Source organism: Haplochromis burtoni, unplaced genomic scaffold (genome assembly GCF_018398535.1).
Source record: "Haplochromis burtoni strain Fernald_Lab_line unplaced genomic scaffold, NCSU_Asbu1 Contig_79, whole genome shotgun sequence".
NCBI classification, from domain to species: domain Eukaryota; kingdom Metazoa; phylum Chordata; class Actinopteri; order Cichliformes; family Cichlidae; genus Haplochromis; species Haplochromis burtoni.
Genome location: NW_024582440.1, coordinates 123975 through 140221, shown reverse-complemented (window position 1 = coordinate 140221; position 16247 = coordinate 123975). Strand labels below are relative to the sequence as shown.

At 39.7% G+C, this 16247-nt stretch overlaps 1 protein-coding gene across 1 annotated transcript in view; it reads right to left on the bottom strand.

Annotated features, from left to right (window-relative positions):
- espl1 (extra spindle pole bodies like 1, separase) overlaps positions 1–15663 on the bottom strand; it is a 17189-nt gene extending 1526 nt beyond the window's left edge. Inside the window, exons 1-31 of the mRNA XM_005924909.3 lie at positions 15460–15663; positions 15228–15316; positions 14762–15064; positions 13915–14667; positions 13706–13807; positions 12863–12974; positions 12450–12577; positions 12036–12229; positions 11657–11899; positions 11346–11490; positions 10684–10843; positions 10437–10576; positions 9901–10035; positions 9700–9813; positions 9399–9573; positions 9134–9271; positions 8888–9044; positions 8579–8688; positions 7210–8354; positions 6721–7114; positions 6345–6476; positions 5810–6023; positions 5529–5722; positions 5206–5333; positions 4547–4669; positions 4212–4361; positions 3946–4113; positions 3688–3792; positions 3374–3489; positions 3207–3290; positions 2049–2213 (exon numbers count right to left, since the gene is read on the bottom strand). Coding sequence (XP_005924971.1) covers positions 2049–2213; positions 3207–3290; positions 3374–3489; positions 3688–3792; positions 3946–4113; positions 4212–4361; positions 4547–4669; positions 5206–5333; positions 5529–5722; positions 5810–6023; positions 6345–6476; positions 6721–7114; positions 7210–8354; positions 8579–8688; positions 8888–9044; positions 9134–9271; positions 9399–9573; positions 9700–9813; positions 9901–10035; positions 10437–10576; positions 10684–10843; positions 11346–11490; positions 11657–11899; positions 12036–12229; positions 12450–12577; positions 12863–12974; positions 13706–13807; positions 13915–14667; positions 14762–15064; positions 15228–15308 — 6308 coding nt within the window. The 5' untranslated portion in view covers positions 15309–15316; positions 15460–15663. The remainder of the gene's footprint in view (positions 1–2048; positions 2214–3206; positions 3291–3373; positions 3490–3687; positions 3793–3945; positions 4114–4211; positions 4362–4546; positions 4670–5205; positions 5334–5528; positions 5723–5809; positions 6024–6344; positions 6477–6720; positions 7115–7209; positions 8355–8578; positions 8689–8887; positions 9045–9133; positions 9272–9398; positions 9574–9699; positions 9814–9900; positions 10036–10436; positions 10577–10683; positions 10844–11345; positions 11491–11656; positions 11900–12035; positions 12230–12449; positions 12578–12862; positions 12975–13705; positions 13808–13914; positions 14668–14761; positions 15065–15227; positions 15317–15459) is intronic.
- Between the last annotated feature and the right edge of the window lie 584 nt (positions 15664–16247).

The window sequence follows — 16247 nt, the reverse complement described above, 5'->3', positions numbered from 1 at the left end:
TCAATAGGAAGAGGGCCATGTGACACATCAAACTTATTGGTAATGTCACAAGAAAAACAATGGTGTGCTTGGTTTCAACGTAACTTTATTCTTTCATGAGTTATTTACAAGTTTCTGACCACTTATAAAATGTGTTCAATGTGCTGCCCATTGTGTTGGATTGTCAATGCAACCCTCTTCTCCCACTCTTCACACACTGATAGCAACACTGCAGGAGAAATGCCAGCACAGGCATCCAGTATCCGTAGTTTCAGGTGCTGCACATCTCGTATCTTATAGATCCAGTGAACTGTTCAAGTTTGTCAGAAAACTGCATACTGACTTTATTTAAGGGATCATTTTAAGGCAATACAAGGCTTATTTTGTAAACTGACAGAAATCATTTTAATAAAGAACAGTGGTCCCTAAATCTAAAAAATAGAATCTAATGGATGTACATTTGTTTTTATAAATACAGGTAAAATATCTTGTTTCAATCAAAATCTATTTTGAGTGCAGTTCCTTCTCAGCTGCTTGCTTTGGCTTCACATAACAAGTTAATCCATTTATACTTCTTCCACTCTTCACACACTGATAGCAACACCGCAGGAGAAATGCCAGCACAGGCATCCAGTATCCGTAGTTTCAGGTGCTGCACATCTCGTATCTTCACACCATAGACAATTGCCTTCAGATGACCCCAAAGATAAAAGTCTAAGGGGGTCAGATCGGGAGACCTTGGGGGCCATTCAACTGGCCCACGACGACCAATCCACTTTCCAGGAAACTGTTCATCTAGGAATGCTCGGACCTGGCACCCATAATGTGGTGGTGCACCATCTTGCTGGAAAAACTCAGGGAACGTAAGATAAGATAACCTTTATTAGTCCCACACGTGGGAAATTTGTTTTGTCACAGCAGAAAGTGGACAGTGCAAAAGTTATATAGCAAAAATTAGGAATACAATAGGAATAATATACTGTACACAACTGTACAGAATAGAATAGAATAAAATAAAATACTATATACAGTAGAATAAAATAGAATAAAATAAATATACAATAAGATAAAAATAGAATACAAATACTATATACAACTGAGTAAAAATACAACGATGACAGAAAGGATTATTGCACTTAGTATTATTGCATATGTATGGATGTGTGTGCTTGATCAGTTAAAGTCTTTATTATGGAGTCTGACAGCAGTGGGGAGGAAAGACCTGCGAAATCTCTCCGTCCCACACCGTGGGTGCCGCAGTCTCCCACTGAAGGAGCTGCTCAGTGCTGTCACAGTCTGCTGCATGGGGTGGGAGATGTTGTCCAACAGGGATGACAGCTTAGCCGCCGTTCTCCTGTGTCATCTGAACCAACCCCCACTGGGTCACAGAGGTAGCAATGCTCGTAGTACAGCAGAGACTGGCCCTCAGAAGATACGACCCTGTTCAGTCCTCTTCCTGTCTCCCTAGCAGAGATGCTGCCGCCCCAGCAGACCACGCCATAAAAGATAGCAGAAGCCACAACAGAGTCATAGAAGGTCTTCAGGAGTGGGCCCTCCACTCCAAACGACCTGAGTCTCCCGCAGAACAAAAACAAAAGTTGTATCCAAGATGGCCGACTTCTAAATGGCCACCATGGTCACCACCCATCTTGAGGAGTTTGCCCCCTCACATATACTAATGTGCCACAAACAGGACTTTAATGTCACCAACCATTCCCATTTTATTACAGTGTATCCATATAAATGGCCCATCCTGTACATAAGATTCCCAAATATTCCTTCTGTTAACAGTTTGTTTAAAAAAAAATTGCAATTAAATCTGCAACAGCAGTATTAAAAAATATATATTATTTATGTTTATTTTTCTTTATTTAAATTTTTGTTTTTAGGTTGTAATCATAAGTACTTTGTAGTGCACAAGTTAAAAATAAATGCATACAATGAAAAGGTTTCACATCAGCTATTATAACTTGCTTCAGCCATCAAAAGGAAATGCTGTGCATTTCATATGATCATGTTATCGAGTTTTCATTCAGCTGCACTTGAATGAAAATGCAAAAATATCTTACCAGCCTGCTATGATGTAATTTAGCACAATGCCATTTCCTTCCTGCTGCCCCCGGACAGCCAGGGCTCCGCTGCTGCAGCCAAACAGCAGAGATGCTGCCCTCAGCGGCCGTTTGAGAACAGCCTGGCTGTCCAGGAATCGGGCTCCTGCTCCATGGCCCACATAACTAAAATCATGGAGAGATAGATTAAAAAAAGTGAAACTCACAAAACGAACAGAGAAAAAAAAAAAAAAAATAGAAATACAAGGTAAAAAAAGATGGATGGAAATCTGTTGACAGAACTGAATGTTACGAAAAACAAGCCCCAATTATGTAAAATAGAATGACTATTATATGTTTGACAAAGAGAAAGTTTTATTTTTGATTAAGAAATCAGTCCCAGTGTGAACCATCTACAGTAAAGCTCAGGGTCACCATCCAGACACCTTCACTTTCTGCACACTGCCCCTTACTTATCTCCAGAAGGCCCTCAAAGTAGCACATTAAGCTTTGGGTCTTTTTGTACACATCTCTACATAGGGCTGTTCGATATAATGATATATATCGGATGACGATATAAAAACGTCTATCGTTTCATTTTACGCTATCGTTTGTTTCGTGGTGTCGCAAAATAAAACAATATTTTTTCATCGTTTTGATGGTCACTGTAGTGGCTATATTAATTTCTTAAAGTTCTCTCTTTCTCTTATATTTAATATAACCACACTATAGACGGACAAGCGCCTGTTTTTACGGGTTGTCGTTAGCAACAACGATGGTAAAACCAGACTTGTCCTCAAGCTACTCCAACAAGACCGTGGCTGAATGATTTTTACTAATATATAAACTTTCACCCCAACCTCTTTCCCTTAAGCCCTGACAGGTACACCAATAGCATGATGCTGCCAAGATGAGAGTATTACCCAAGTGATGAAGTGCCTTGGAGTCCATCACAGTGCTTAGTGGTCTGCTTACAGAGTTAATTTTTACAAGTATGTATATATATATATATATGTAGTTCATTCAGGTTGACATTATTGGTTTTAATGTGTTTTTAAGGGAGACCCTTTTTTTTCTTTTTAAAGAATTTTAAAGTGAATCTTGAAGAGAGAAAAAATGTTCAAACAATAAAGGGGTTTGAATCAGTAGTTAATTTTTACTTGAAAAACTGAAACTCACATGTAGACGTCTTTTGTAGCAACAGCTTCTTCTAGTCGGCCCAGGGCAGGTGCAACTCCACACACTCCTTCCCAGTCCGGTTTACTTTAATGAGAATAGAAAACTGAACTGATGAAAAACATTTATGCATGGACTTGTGCTCAATTACTGATATGTTTCAGTCTCACCTGCAAAACCAGTCTTTGAAACGCTCCTGGGAGTTTCCTAAATTGTCATCAGGATCGAGCACATAAAACACTTTCTTTGCATCCACACCACGCCTCAAAATAGACTCGGAGTCAGTCTAAAAGAATGATTGAAATAATGATAACATTGCGACTATTGAAATCAACTATTTCATTAGCAATACAGACACTTTGCATTAATCCTTGACAGCATGGGAATGTCTTTATTAGCATTGCAGTTAATGAGAGGTGTGAATGTTAAACGCCTTAACATACATGTATGAGTCCTACCTGACAGTTATAGAGCTTAATCATACCTCTTTTTGAATGCTCAGTCCAAGCAGCGAGTGCAGAGAAGGCATCCGACTTACAGAGCTAGACTTTAAGACGGGAATGCTCTCCCATGGCAACTTCTGAAGGTACTGCAGCAAAAAGCACAAAAGCTGATAAGCAGCAAATACTTTGTCTTCTCACAAGTGATACAATGCAGTGATGCTTTTCAACTTGTAGTGACACACATGCCTGCATTAGCTATAAAAGTGAATTCAGTATTTCACAGAGATGATGAAACCAACCTTGTCAAGGATTAGAACCACATGATTTCGGGGCTCATCCCTCTGTAAGAGCTGGGACACAGCAGTGTGAAGAAGCTGATCACACTCAGTGTCCCACTGTGGAGAAACTCCTAGAGTGAATCTTTTCAAATCGTCTTCAGATAGCACAGGAGATGCAGAAAGCAGAACCTAAGACAAGTCAGAGGCATTAGTGGTCAAAATAATCAATTAACCTGATGTTAAAGATCCATGGAAATGAAACAAAAACAAACAAAAAAAAACACCACCTTCAACATCTCTTCTTGCACTGGCACCCCCCTTGCAGATAATGCCTTGTAAAGGTGTTGGGTCTGTTTGGAAAGCTCAGCATCCAATGAAAGGGGTAGAAGGAAGGTTCTCCAGCATCCAAGCAACCTCTCCATGTCCTTCAAGAGTTGCTGAAGGTGAGATAGCAAAAATGTTTCCACTTTAAAAGAACGCTCTAAAACAGCAATTCACATTGCTCATAGAAATTTTGTTTCTATGACACTTTTTGGTCTAAATGACTGTTTAACAAAATCAAAGTAGGTGAAAAATGCAGGCACTATGAAGTCCAGCAACGTCATTTATCTGTAATACTGACCTCAACTCGAGAGTCGAGAGTCCTGCGGCCCTCCCACCACTTGGCTTTCTCAGACACACAGCTCACAACCTTCTGCTCGACCAGAATACTATCCATCTCCTGGACTAACTGGCTAATGGGATGCTGCACAACAGAAAGTCAAAGTTAGTCATTGTCTGTTAAAAATATGATTTAAAGGTCTTATAAACAAAGCTGGACAAAGCACTGGGGCTGCTGCTGTTGAGTGTCAAGACTGAGGCATGAAGTCACAGAACCAAACAAAGTATTTAAATTCAGGCGTCAGATTATGACAGTAATAAAATTCCTTACTTGATTGTTTCTAGATTTAAGCTCCCTAGTAGATGCACCTGTGCTATGAATTTGAAAATCCTAGGTGACTTCTTTCTTAAGCTATTGCATTCACAAGACTTTCAGAAAACTTGACCTCTGACGTTGACGAGACAAAGTTGTCTGAGATTTTTAATAGATACACTTATGGTATAAAAATCTTACGTCTCCTTGTTCATGTTATTGTGTTCACAAAGTTGGGTGGTAATACCCCATCAGTCTTTTTATGGCTGAGAGGTAAAAACTATGTTAGTTTACATTTTCATTTTGCATTAATTGTAAATGTATTTGCTTTGAAGAAAATAGATCAACAGTCTGCTGAAAACCTTCACCTTTTGTTTAGATGTGTCAATATAAACTGTGACAGGAGCAGAACTTTTCTCCAGACGTGTCAGCATGATGCTGTTGCTCATTTCTCCTGGTTTGACTCCCATTACAGACATCACACATGCAGTCACTCCTAAAACAGAAAGTATAGACAGAGAAACTGTCAAATGATGTTATTTAGGTCACATTGATAATGCAAACTCTGCTTTTACTTAGCTTAGCCTTTCAAATGCTAAAGATTCTGACATAGTTGGGCTATGGATGCTAAAATAGAAGACGCTCACTGCTGTCAGGGTAGCAAGAGAAATCAAAGAAAGTATTATTCTACCTGAAGGAAGGTGCTGGATTTGTTGGATAAACTCTTGGCCGTGGGTCTCTGGAAAGGTCGAGGGGTCAGCTGTTGGGAATGAAAAGATGTTCTCCATCTGAGCCAGCCTCTGTTCACACACAGTCTGAGTGAGCTCATTCAGACTCAGAGTATGCATCTTGTCCTCCAGCTCACTGGAAGTTTTTTTCAGCTTTCTATTACAATAGAAATGACGGGTGTCAGAAAATAGAATGTCATGAGTGGAAAATCATAAATTGACACTTCATATTACAGGTGCTTACTTGAGACAACTGGCTATATGCCTGATTGTGCAATGCCGACTTGTGATGCCCACAGAATGGCTATGTAGCATTGCTGTGGTTACAGAGTTTTGCTGTCCCGTGGTCAAGGCCAAAAGAGCACACAGGGTCGGATAAAGAGTGGGAGGGGGGAAGTGCTGAAGAGTCAACCACGCTGAACGGAGCAATGACTGAACATCCTCCAAAGTGAGATTGTCTGAAAAAAGATGTTAAGGATGAAACTTCATTAAGAACTCCACATCTAATATATTACTTCCATGTTTATTTTTCTATTGTTGTGGCCCTTTTTTGACACTTTGGATCAGATAATTACATTTTAAAACTTAAAAACCGTGTTACCATACAAATCTGGTTTACAGTCGTGGTATCATAGCCCTTGTTTTACTTTATAAAGCAACCCTTCCTTTATAGTACTTGAACTCATTTTACATTGTTTTCCTTTTGCTGGCACCCAATCATAAGATACAAGTATAAATCCAGTCCATTATTAATACTGCATCATCTGATATTGGCTCACCTGGCCTGCTGTCTGCATGAGAGAGGTGGATTTGTGCATTCTCTCTCAGATGACCTCTGCTTCTGAGAACCAACAGCTCATCTCTCTCCAGATTACCGCACATATCCCTCCGCAGCACCTCAAAATCCACGTCTAGAGAAACAGTCAAGATATTTTGTTAGAGACTATAGTGACCACTATCGATATTTGTATTTGCTTGCGGATATTTGTTCCTCAAGTAAATGTTGTGAAAACTACAACTACGCACTTTACTGACAAGGGAGTTAGGGAGAAACTTCTCTGTAATCTGAATTCACTGATGTAATTTAAAAACAAAACAGCAATACATGTGAATGACTGACATGTAGATGTTCCAAAACGTGCACAAAATACATACTGTTATCTTTACTTGCAGCTGAATTGTCCTCAGCATCTGATGTCCTAAGTTGTTCAATGCTCATGTCCAGAATTTCTGGAGTTTCCTCCTCAATGGTCCTCATTGTGTCTGGTTCCTCCACAGCAGCTGCGGAAACTTGTTTTCTGGTTCTTCTTGTTGAACCAGGCCGACAGACCAATGTCTCGTCCTCAGAAGAAGCAGCATGAGGGACCACGGTGCTTTTTTTCCCTCTAACCTGCCTCTTGGGGGGAACCTTCTCTGCAGGTGCATCTGGGGTTGTTTTGGTATTGTGGCCAGCTCTCCTAGCAGTTGTTCGTGTCTTAGAGGCTTCAGCTTTTACTTTGGGCTCTGCCTGCGCATTAGCCTCTGAGTCACTTTCATCACTAAATTCCACCTATAATTAAAATTTAAAGACATTTTTCTTATTTTTTGCATAAAATTGGAGTGCACATCATGAAATAATAAAATCTCACATCATTAGATGCTTACCTTGAAACGAGATTTCTTTGTTCGTTTAGGAGCAGCAGGCACAGGCTGAGCTTTGCCTTGAACTGGAGACAACTCTTCATACACATGAAACTGTAGCTTAGGAGCAGTCCTTGATGGTTTCTGCACTGAAGCAGGGCATCTTACCATCTGTACAGGAGTAAGGGCCAAAGTAGGTACCGCTGTGTTGAAGTCATAAGAGCTGAGCTCTTTAACAAAAGGATAAGACTTTACAGTTACTGGTGTGATAGGAACCTGACTCTTTTCTTTGGTTGAGGAGCTTGTGACTCGAATCTTAGGTTTGACAGACCTGGTCTTCTTTGCCTCCTTTTTTGGATCAGCAGTAACTGAGTTTTTAATGACGTCTTTAGATTTTTTCAGTACAGATGCAGGAGGATCATTTTTCTGTTCTGATTTCAGGTCTTTGCCCTCTTTCGGCATATTCCAAGTCCAAGCTTTTGAAAAGAGCTCCTCAGGAGTGCATTCGTTTTTGGCAGCCAAGCTTATCAGGGATGCAATGGCTTTGGCTGTCATTAGGCCTGCTCTCACAGGCCTTAGCATTGGAGAAGGTGTAGACTCAACAAAAGCTAACCCAGCTTCCAGTATTTTCCATATAGCACAGACCTTGGTAAGGCTCGGATCTACCCCAGACAAAGCCATGTGCAGATAAACACGGCCAACTATATCCTGCATTAGGGAGGGTTTAGAAATATGCTTGCCAGTATTGTACAGAGGGAAGAGTTTAGCCAATTTTACTCCAAGTTTGGCAGTAACAGTCTTAGAGCGGGATAATGTTGCCCATTGAAGTTTGGAGCTGACACTGGTGTCATTCGGATCCAGCTGAAGAAGCAGATCAGCTTGTGCAGCTGCCCAGCGAGCAGTGGCACGACCTAGACAGGGTTCGGAGCAGCAAGGGCACTGACATTCAGGTTCATGGGTCAGTGACGACAGCCAGCGGTGAGGCAGGGCTTTGAGAGGTGGAGAGCCGGACAGATCCTTCACTATAGGCTCTTTGGAGGTCCACCTGGTGCTCAAGATGTCCTTGAGATCATCCTCTATGGTTGGAAGAGGAGACTGAGGTCTCTGGACAGGACGACCTTTCCTTGGCTTGATTTTCACTTCAGCCCTCTGCACCTGATCAGAAAAATCTTTGGGAAAACAAAAGAAAAAAAAAGTTACAAAACAACAACCTTGCAACATATTTTATAATTTCACGTGGCCTCTGGTAAGTCCAGTCTCATTGTCTATTGTGACTCAATAACATGAAAAGCAACATTTCAGTTGTGATCATATCATTCATTACCTTTTATTGGAAGTCAACACTATTAAACTAACATCTGGCCCCATGTGTTGGAGCTATACATTTACAGACCTGTGGAGCGCTCCAGAAGGTTTCTGACGATGTCCAAATCAGTTCTACTTTCATCTTTTTCTCCCTGCATCAGCTCCAACTCTGCTTTCATCACCAGCAACTCGGAACATCTACAAAACAAACAACAAAATAAAACACTGTTAACAGGAATTCATAATTTACTGTGCTCAGTGTAAAAAAAACAAAAAAAAAAAACAAGCCACAATAAAAATGTCACTTCAATACATTAACATCACCAATGTAGAAAGCATATAGACAAATATCTCATAAAAACTGCATTTTAACTCACTAAGATGTACATGTACATACTGGCTGAGTGTTTGAAGTTTTATGGCCAGTTTCAAGGCTTCTAGACACTGTAGTCTGGCGTCATTAATGGCCCCGCAGTCGCTCCTCACAGACACCATCTTCTTAGAACAGTTTAGCAGTTCTGCAAGCAGCTGCCACTTAAGTGCCAGGTTATCTCCTGCTCATAGGGGATAAGAAGGGAATAGGAAGACAGTTACAAGAGGCAAAACAAGCACCAATGACTTTCAGAATGAGGGACAAACATACCCTGGTTGATGAAAACCACGTTTGTGCTACTGTTGCTGCTGGTGGTAGTCCCATAGAGGCCCTTTCCTACCAAAGTAACCAGAAGGCTGCAAAGAAGCTTTAGGCTCTCGTACAGGGCACCATCTGAAGTACTTATACCTAAGAGATACATACACATGCATACATACATACTATAGGTGAAAACTTCTTCGCCATATTCTAACAATGCAAAATTAAAAACACACAAGGCCATCTGGCTCAAGAAAGAGTTGCAAGTGCTTCTAACCTTGTTCCATTATAAGATTTTTCTGAACTTGGGGAAGCAGAGCTGCATCTATGCTCAAAAAAGAAGCGCATGTTTGCAGAGTCCGTGCACGCAGCAAGTACCAGCTTTTTGACTGTTTCTGCTGCTTCTTTAGTTCCTTCAGCACTTCAATAAGGCAGCGAAGTCCACAGTCAATCTGAAATGGGAGCAAACGCAAGAAGGGCAATTAAAAGACAAAATCCCGCCAACAATGATAACTTGCAAGAATAATATGTTTTAGGAAAATCAAAATCAGTGGATTAATGTGAAGAATGCTACATACCTGCCCATTGTTGTAATGGCACTGAGCTTTCACCAGGATTGCCAGTAAGGACAAGGATGAAGATCCCTCTGCTGTGTTACTTGGGAGAACTGATTCCACTTGGTCTAGCTGTGTCTAAAAACAATATGGCGCATTTGGATATTGCCTCTTATTAAACAAAAGCATAGAAAGTAAGAAAGGTTACTAAACGGCATGCATTACCTGCGCCAGTTCTGTGGAGCCCAAATCAAGAAGAATACTGGCTGAATGAATGAGCGAGCTGGCACAGGCCTCGTTATCAGCCAGTTTCCTTGAGAAGTCCGTCAAAATCTGGAGAGCCTTCAAAGCCTGGAGAGGCTAAACAACAGAAAACAAAACAGTTACAAGAAATCTCTCTGGCCATACACTTATTCTGGTAAAGTTTGATATCATAACTATTTAACATAATTATTATTTAACACACAAAAGGATTCAATCATGCCTTCTTTTTTTTTTTTCTTCCTTTTTTCTTTTTTTAAGTGGATGGAATTGGTGTTTAGATAACTTGCTGGAAACAAAAACATGGTCAGTGAATATTCTTGCAACACAGCAAACATACCATTACTTGCAGTGCAGCTTCAAAAAAAACAAACAAACCAAAAACATGTTCAACCAATTAATTTTTCATTGGTTACCAAGTGGCAAAATGTGCTTCTAGAATGACTGATATTAGCAAAACGGAGCATAAAGAAAACATTTTACACATCCTGTGCTGTTACCTTTCCCATGAGTCTGAACAGTGATGCAGTCACACCAATGGAACGACACGTCTCTTTTGGCTCTCTGACAGAAGGCAGGGTTTCACTCTGAAAAATAGTGGTCCAAATATCCAAAGCGCTTTCCAACGGCTGACACAACTCTGAAGACAAAAAAAAACAAGGAGGACTGTAAATATCACACAAACATATCCAATAACAAACAATCAGTTTAGATTTGACTGACGGGGGAAAAAAAAAAATTTCTTACTGTGCTCTGCAGTCAGGTTGAAATGCAGCCCTTCATAAACCGGAATACTGTCCTGTGTTTTCTGCTTGTCTTCATAATCAAAATCATTGTTTCCTATGGAACTGGTCACACACTGTGTCTGCTCACGCAGCTCTTTCCTTTTTCTGTCACTATCAATGGCCTGGTAAAAAAAAAAAAACAACAAAAAAAACAATCAACAATTAATCCAAACACAAACAAATAAGAAGTATCAAACTAACACCAGAAACATTATATAAAACGAGGAGGCAAGCTAATATGGCTGCTGTCCTTCTCTAAAGAGCCAATCGACTGCTGAACTGGGAAACAGCTTAGCCACTTATGTTTGTGAAACATATCATGAAACTGTGCACGTGCACATGCAGAGTATAAAGCTTTTAAAAAGTATTTCGGGACAAAGTCATCAGACTTTGATGTCTGGTCTTTACTGGACTCAACTGCTGATTCCATACACAGTTCCCTTAAAATTAAAATATATGTCTCTCTTCCCATTCATTTGAATAGGGACCTCTAAATAACCTCTCATGGCTTCCACTATGCAAACCGGACTTTACACTTTCAGTTTTACTCCTTCTCACACCTTTGTGCAAACAAACAACAGCAATCCACAAAAACAAGCAGATGATTGATGACACAGCGCTCACCTCCTGAAGGTTCTTCTCCAGAGTGCAGATGTAAAGCCATAGCAAAGCATGGGCTTTGTCATCCTTCAGTTTGTCTGCATTCTCTGGAGTCTCTGGTTCTTCATCAAGAAGTCGTAGAGCTTCGTGAATAAAATCCACTGCTGAGCTGTGTACACAAATAATATAACATAATGAGCACAGAGAAAACATTTACTTTCCATAGATGGTGATAACCCAAGTACACAGTTTGGTGGTACACTAAAGAATGTGTTTTGTCTCTCAAGGACCAGAGTTCATTAGAACTGGTGCAAAAAAAAAAAAAAAGTTCTTACCAGTCAGTCTGTTCACTGAAATCCTGGAAGCACACAACTTTGGCCATTTCACAGAGGTAAACAGCCCGCAGATGTATATGGGAACTCTCCTCATGACAGATATCCAACAGATCACACAGAGTGTTGTACCGTTCCTGGGCTGTATCTCCTGGCATCTCCTTGTAAGCACTAAGCTCTTCCTCCAAAAGGCGCAGCATTACATTCTCATCAGGTACATCAGGACCAAAACCGTCACGCAACGTCCTGCTCAAGAAATGGCCAACACAAAACAAGCATTTATCTTTTGTTAAATCAATATTTCACTCATTTAATATTGTTAGAAAAGACATATCTAAGACAAGCATACAATAAAAGTCACTTCATTAGTCCTTGTTTGTACCTGAGCCTAATGTCTTCTTCAGAATTACACGCTGCATCAGTCTTTGTTTTCACCCACAGCGATACAGGTTCAGTCATGTGAGCAGTGATTTTGTCCCCCAAAGCCTTCAGCCACAGGATCACCCAGTCCAGAGCTCGATCATACTGCCCAGTCCGCCGTGAAGTTTGCACAGCCAGCATGAAGGGCCGGCTCAACTGATCACAAACCGTAAAAACAGACATTTTAAAGAAAGTACTCCAAATATTTAGCAAATATAATAAATTTCCCATACATTACGTTGGTTTCATTCGTAAACCAACTGCTGCAGTCTGCATACTAATGTTAGTCATAAACGCCCAAATTTTCCCCTAGCTGTGCTTCACTACAAAATATGACCAGAGATATAAGATTACACAATCATTAAAGAACACTTACCCTATCCACAGAGAGAGAGGCAGGGCAATTTTTGCACAGATCCCTGCAGAGGATTTCAACTAGGATAAAGGCTTTGTCATAGAGACGTCTGTTGTACAACCCACAAGCCAAGTTGCTCACAGCAATTACTAGAAGACACATGAACACAAAATGACAAAAAAAAAAAAGGCACAAAAACCCTGACCAAATAAACTGAACTATTTACCTCATGGTATTTCTTATTTGAGCTAGAGACAAAAGAAAGTCAACAAAACTTTCATGTAATTACATTCTTTAAAAGCAGTTTTGTTACCTGACGTTTCATTTATGCCCGTCAGGAAAAATCCTTCTATCTAAAGTATGGTATAATTTAAGGAACCCTTTCATATAATTTCATTTCAAGTGAACTGACAACATTAATAACAGAAAATCACCTGCTTTGATGACAAGGTTTTCACTAGACAGTTTATGCAGTTCTGTCATCATCAGTCCAGCTGTGGCTTGGCAGTAGAGCAGCACTCTTTCCAGTGTGTCACTGTCCTCCAGCTACGTACAACAAATCACAACCAACAGTTAAACCAAGTACAATCAGAACTTGGGAAAAAAACAAAAAAAACAAAAACAAAACAACCACACAGAAATATATGATTTTTCAGTTTTGCCAACACCATCATCATCTACAGAAACACTTTTGACTGTATGTTCACAACTCAAACAGTAATAAACCAGAGCAATTCTATTATCTATAATAGTGGTTAACAAGCGGCTTTCTCTTTTTGAATTTGTTTACCAAAATGTTTTACTTTTTTTTTTAAAAAAAGAAGCTATAACGCAAGAACTTTCCAAGTTCAGTTTAAGAGAAAATTAAAAAAAAATAAAAATAAAAAAAAGATCAAAATCATTCTATATTTTTCCCTAGTCATCCATGCCCCTCCTGCAGTCGTTCTAATCCCCACAGCTCTAACTGCATACTGGTATAAGTATTGGCAGACAAAGGGCGACCGTGGTTCAGGGGGGCGCTTTGGGTGCCTTGAAAAGCGCTATATAAATCCAATCCATTATTATTATTATTTTTTCCTCTTTCTTCTTTGCTAAATTAAAAAACAAAATCAACAACAACAAAACAACAACAGTAAAAGAAGAAGAGCAAAAGAAAGTTATTAACAGCACAATGTAATTATAAGAGAAAATATCTAGTTGGGTCTTAGTTTTGTTACTTTCCTTGAAAAACATAATCAAAACAATGTTATGTTGTCACTCTATCCATCCCTACTTACCTCAGATGCAAGCATGCTCTCGTAGGCAAACTCAAAGCCTTTGTAAATACTGAAGCAAAGCGACTTCTGTAGTCTGCTGCACTCGGCCTGGCATGACAAGTTCTGAAAAAATAAATGTAATAATAATTTTAAAAAAAGCACTTATAATCAGGAAAAAGTCAGTTCTTCCAAACTTCAACCTATTTTGACTCGTCAGAGGCAATGCTAACCTTGTTTAGTATCCTCATTACGCACTCTTGGTGTTCCTCAAAAAAAGAAAACAAAGCCAGTAGCACCGGTCCACTTAAACCCTTGTCATACCCACTGTCGACAGCCCACACAACAAAGCTGCACCCTTCCAGAAATGCATGACCTTCTCTGTCACCCAGGTTACCAGAGACTGATCTCACGGCCCTAGCACACTCTGTTAAAGCCTGGCGAGCCTCATCACCTGCTTTCACTGTTGAATGAATCATTACTCCCCATTTGGCAAGCACCACTGCTGTACACTGACAGCTAAGAAACTCTGAGGCCTTTCTCTCAATTTCACTCAGGAAGGAGGAGGCCAGCCTGTGGTGGCCAGCCTTACACAGCACCTTCAATATAATCAGCACCATTTCAGAAAGCACGTAAAAACGTGATGCTGCACGCTGCTTTGAGCCATCCCTGTCAGAGTCTTGATCACCAGTCCAACATGTGTTAAAAAGTGTGTTCATTTCCTGTAGAAGAATGGAGGTATCCTCCTTTGTCATCACTCCACAGCTACTCTCAAATTCAGTGATGATATCTTCAATGTATACGACAGCTTTAGGCAGAGATGGAGTTGCATTTTCAGTGTCCAAAAGCAAAAGAAAGCTCAAAGCCTGCATCTGGCAGCGCAGTCTGTCTTGAGGATTTAAGATTTTCTTGTCTTTGGCAGCAGATAGTCCGTTCCACAGCACGGAAAAACAGCTCCTCACAAGAACACAGTAGTCTTCTTCATCCTACAGAAAATACAAATCTTGTTAAATTATTAATTTTTCAACTCAATGTCAGACATACTTCACAAGACACTCTTGTAGAGAAAGCAACACATACCTGTTGGGCTTTAGAAAGACGACTGTAAAGTAGTCCAGCTATGTGGCTGCACAGAGTGTGAACTTCTATGCTGCTTAGCTTTTTGACAATATGGAAAACAATCTTTTCCATGTATAAGGGGTTGCTCTGAGGCACAAGTGCTGCAAAGATGTCATAGCCATGAAGAGAAAGCTCCATCAGTTTCACCAACTGACCGATGTGCTCCAAGTCAAGGCCTCCAACTCCAAGTTGATGGTTACAAGCTCTGATGATCCGGTCACACAGTGTGCGACCCTGAAGCCCGGGCTTACCCTTTACATAATTCTGCAAAATAAAGACCATACATAAATAAATCCAGCTTTCAAATCGAGAACGTAGAGGCAATTAATAATGGATTAATATAGGTACATTAACAGCTTGCGTCAGACTAGCAATTTAACGTGAATTCTAAAGTTAATAGCATTCTTCTTAATAAACTGGTCCCAACCTCGAGTTCGTGGAATAAAAGTTCCGTTTCTCTCACGGAAGCAGTCCGCTTGATGTATTCGTCCACCTTTAAACACTTCATGACGACAGCTGTGGAAAACACGTTAGCCAAGAGTAAATAAAAGATAACTTAAACTTCAACACAGTGGCTAGCCTAGTTAGCGTTAGCAACAACGTCAATACACTATGACGCTATAACAGACTTTTAACCGAGAACAGTTACTGCGACTTACTTGAAGGTCGACGTCTTTAAAAATGTTTTTTGTGCGTACGGTAGATAAACAGGTTTTTAGCTGCCCGCAATAAGCAACATTTCCACAATAGCGTAATGTTGTTTTTAATAGTGTACGTTAAAAAAATTACTATCAATGTCCGCCGCTTTCCTCTCACAGAATTTACTCCCCCGCTCACTGTTTTTAAAAGATCGTTGAAGACCAATCCGACAAGACATCCGTTTTAGCCGGAAACAGAATGAATTATGGGTACCGTAGTTTTATTGAGTCTCACTGCATATAAATCGTACATTAGCCGGAAAAATGCAGAAATCACACTGAGAACTCATTGTCAAAATCTTAAATTAAGAAAAATATTACAAGCAGTAATTAAACTTTATGCTTGTAAATAATTATACATGTCCATTGTCGTATTATATATTAAATTGAGGAACACATGTTTGTAAACTATTAAATACCGCCATGAGGGTGTAAAGAGTATTTCATCCTACTCCTTACTAGACATTTAAATTGTGTGGCATATGGAGATATTCATGGTGACTTAATTTTGTTTCGATTTTTACTTTGTTTTCTTTTGCTCTTTTATTTATATTTACATGTTTCAAATGAAACAGTCAATCACAATCTATTTTCAGCCTATATAAATCAAAGATAGCTTATTATTTCATTTATATGTTAAAGGTATTCGTGCCATGTTGTACTTAATTATCATAATTATTATTAATAATTAATTATTAATTAATAACAATGCACAGTGACAATGGTATTTCAGAGCACATTTTGAGTCT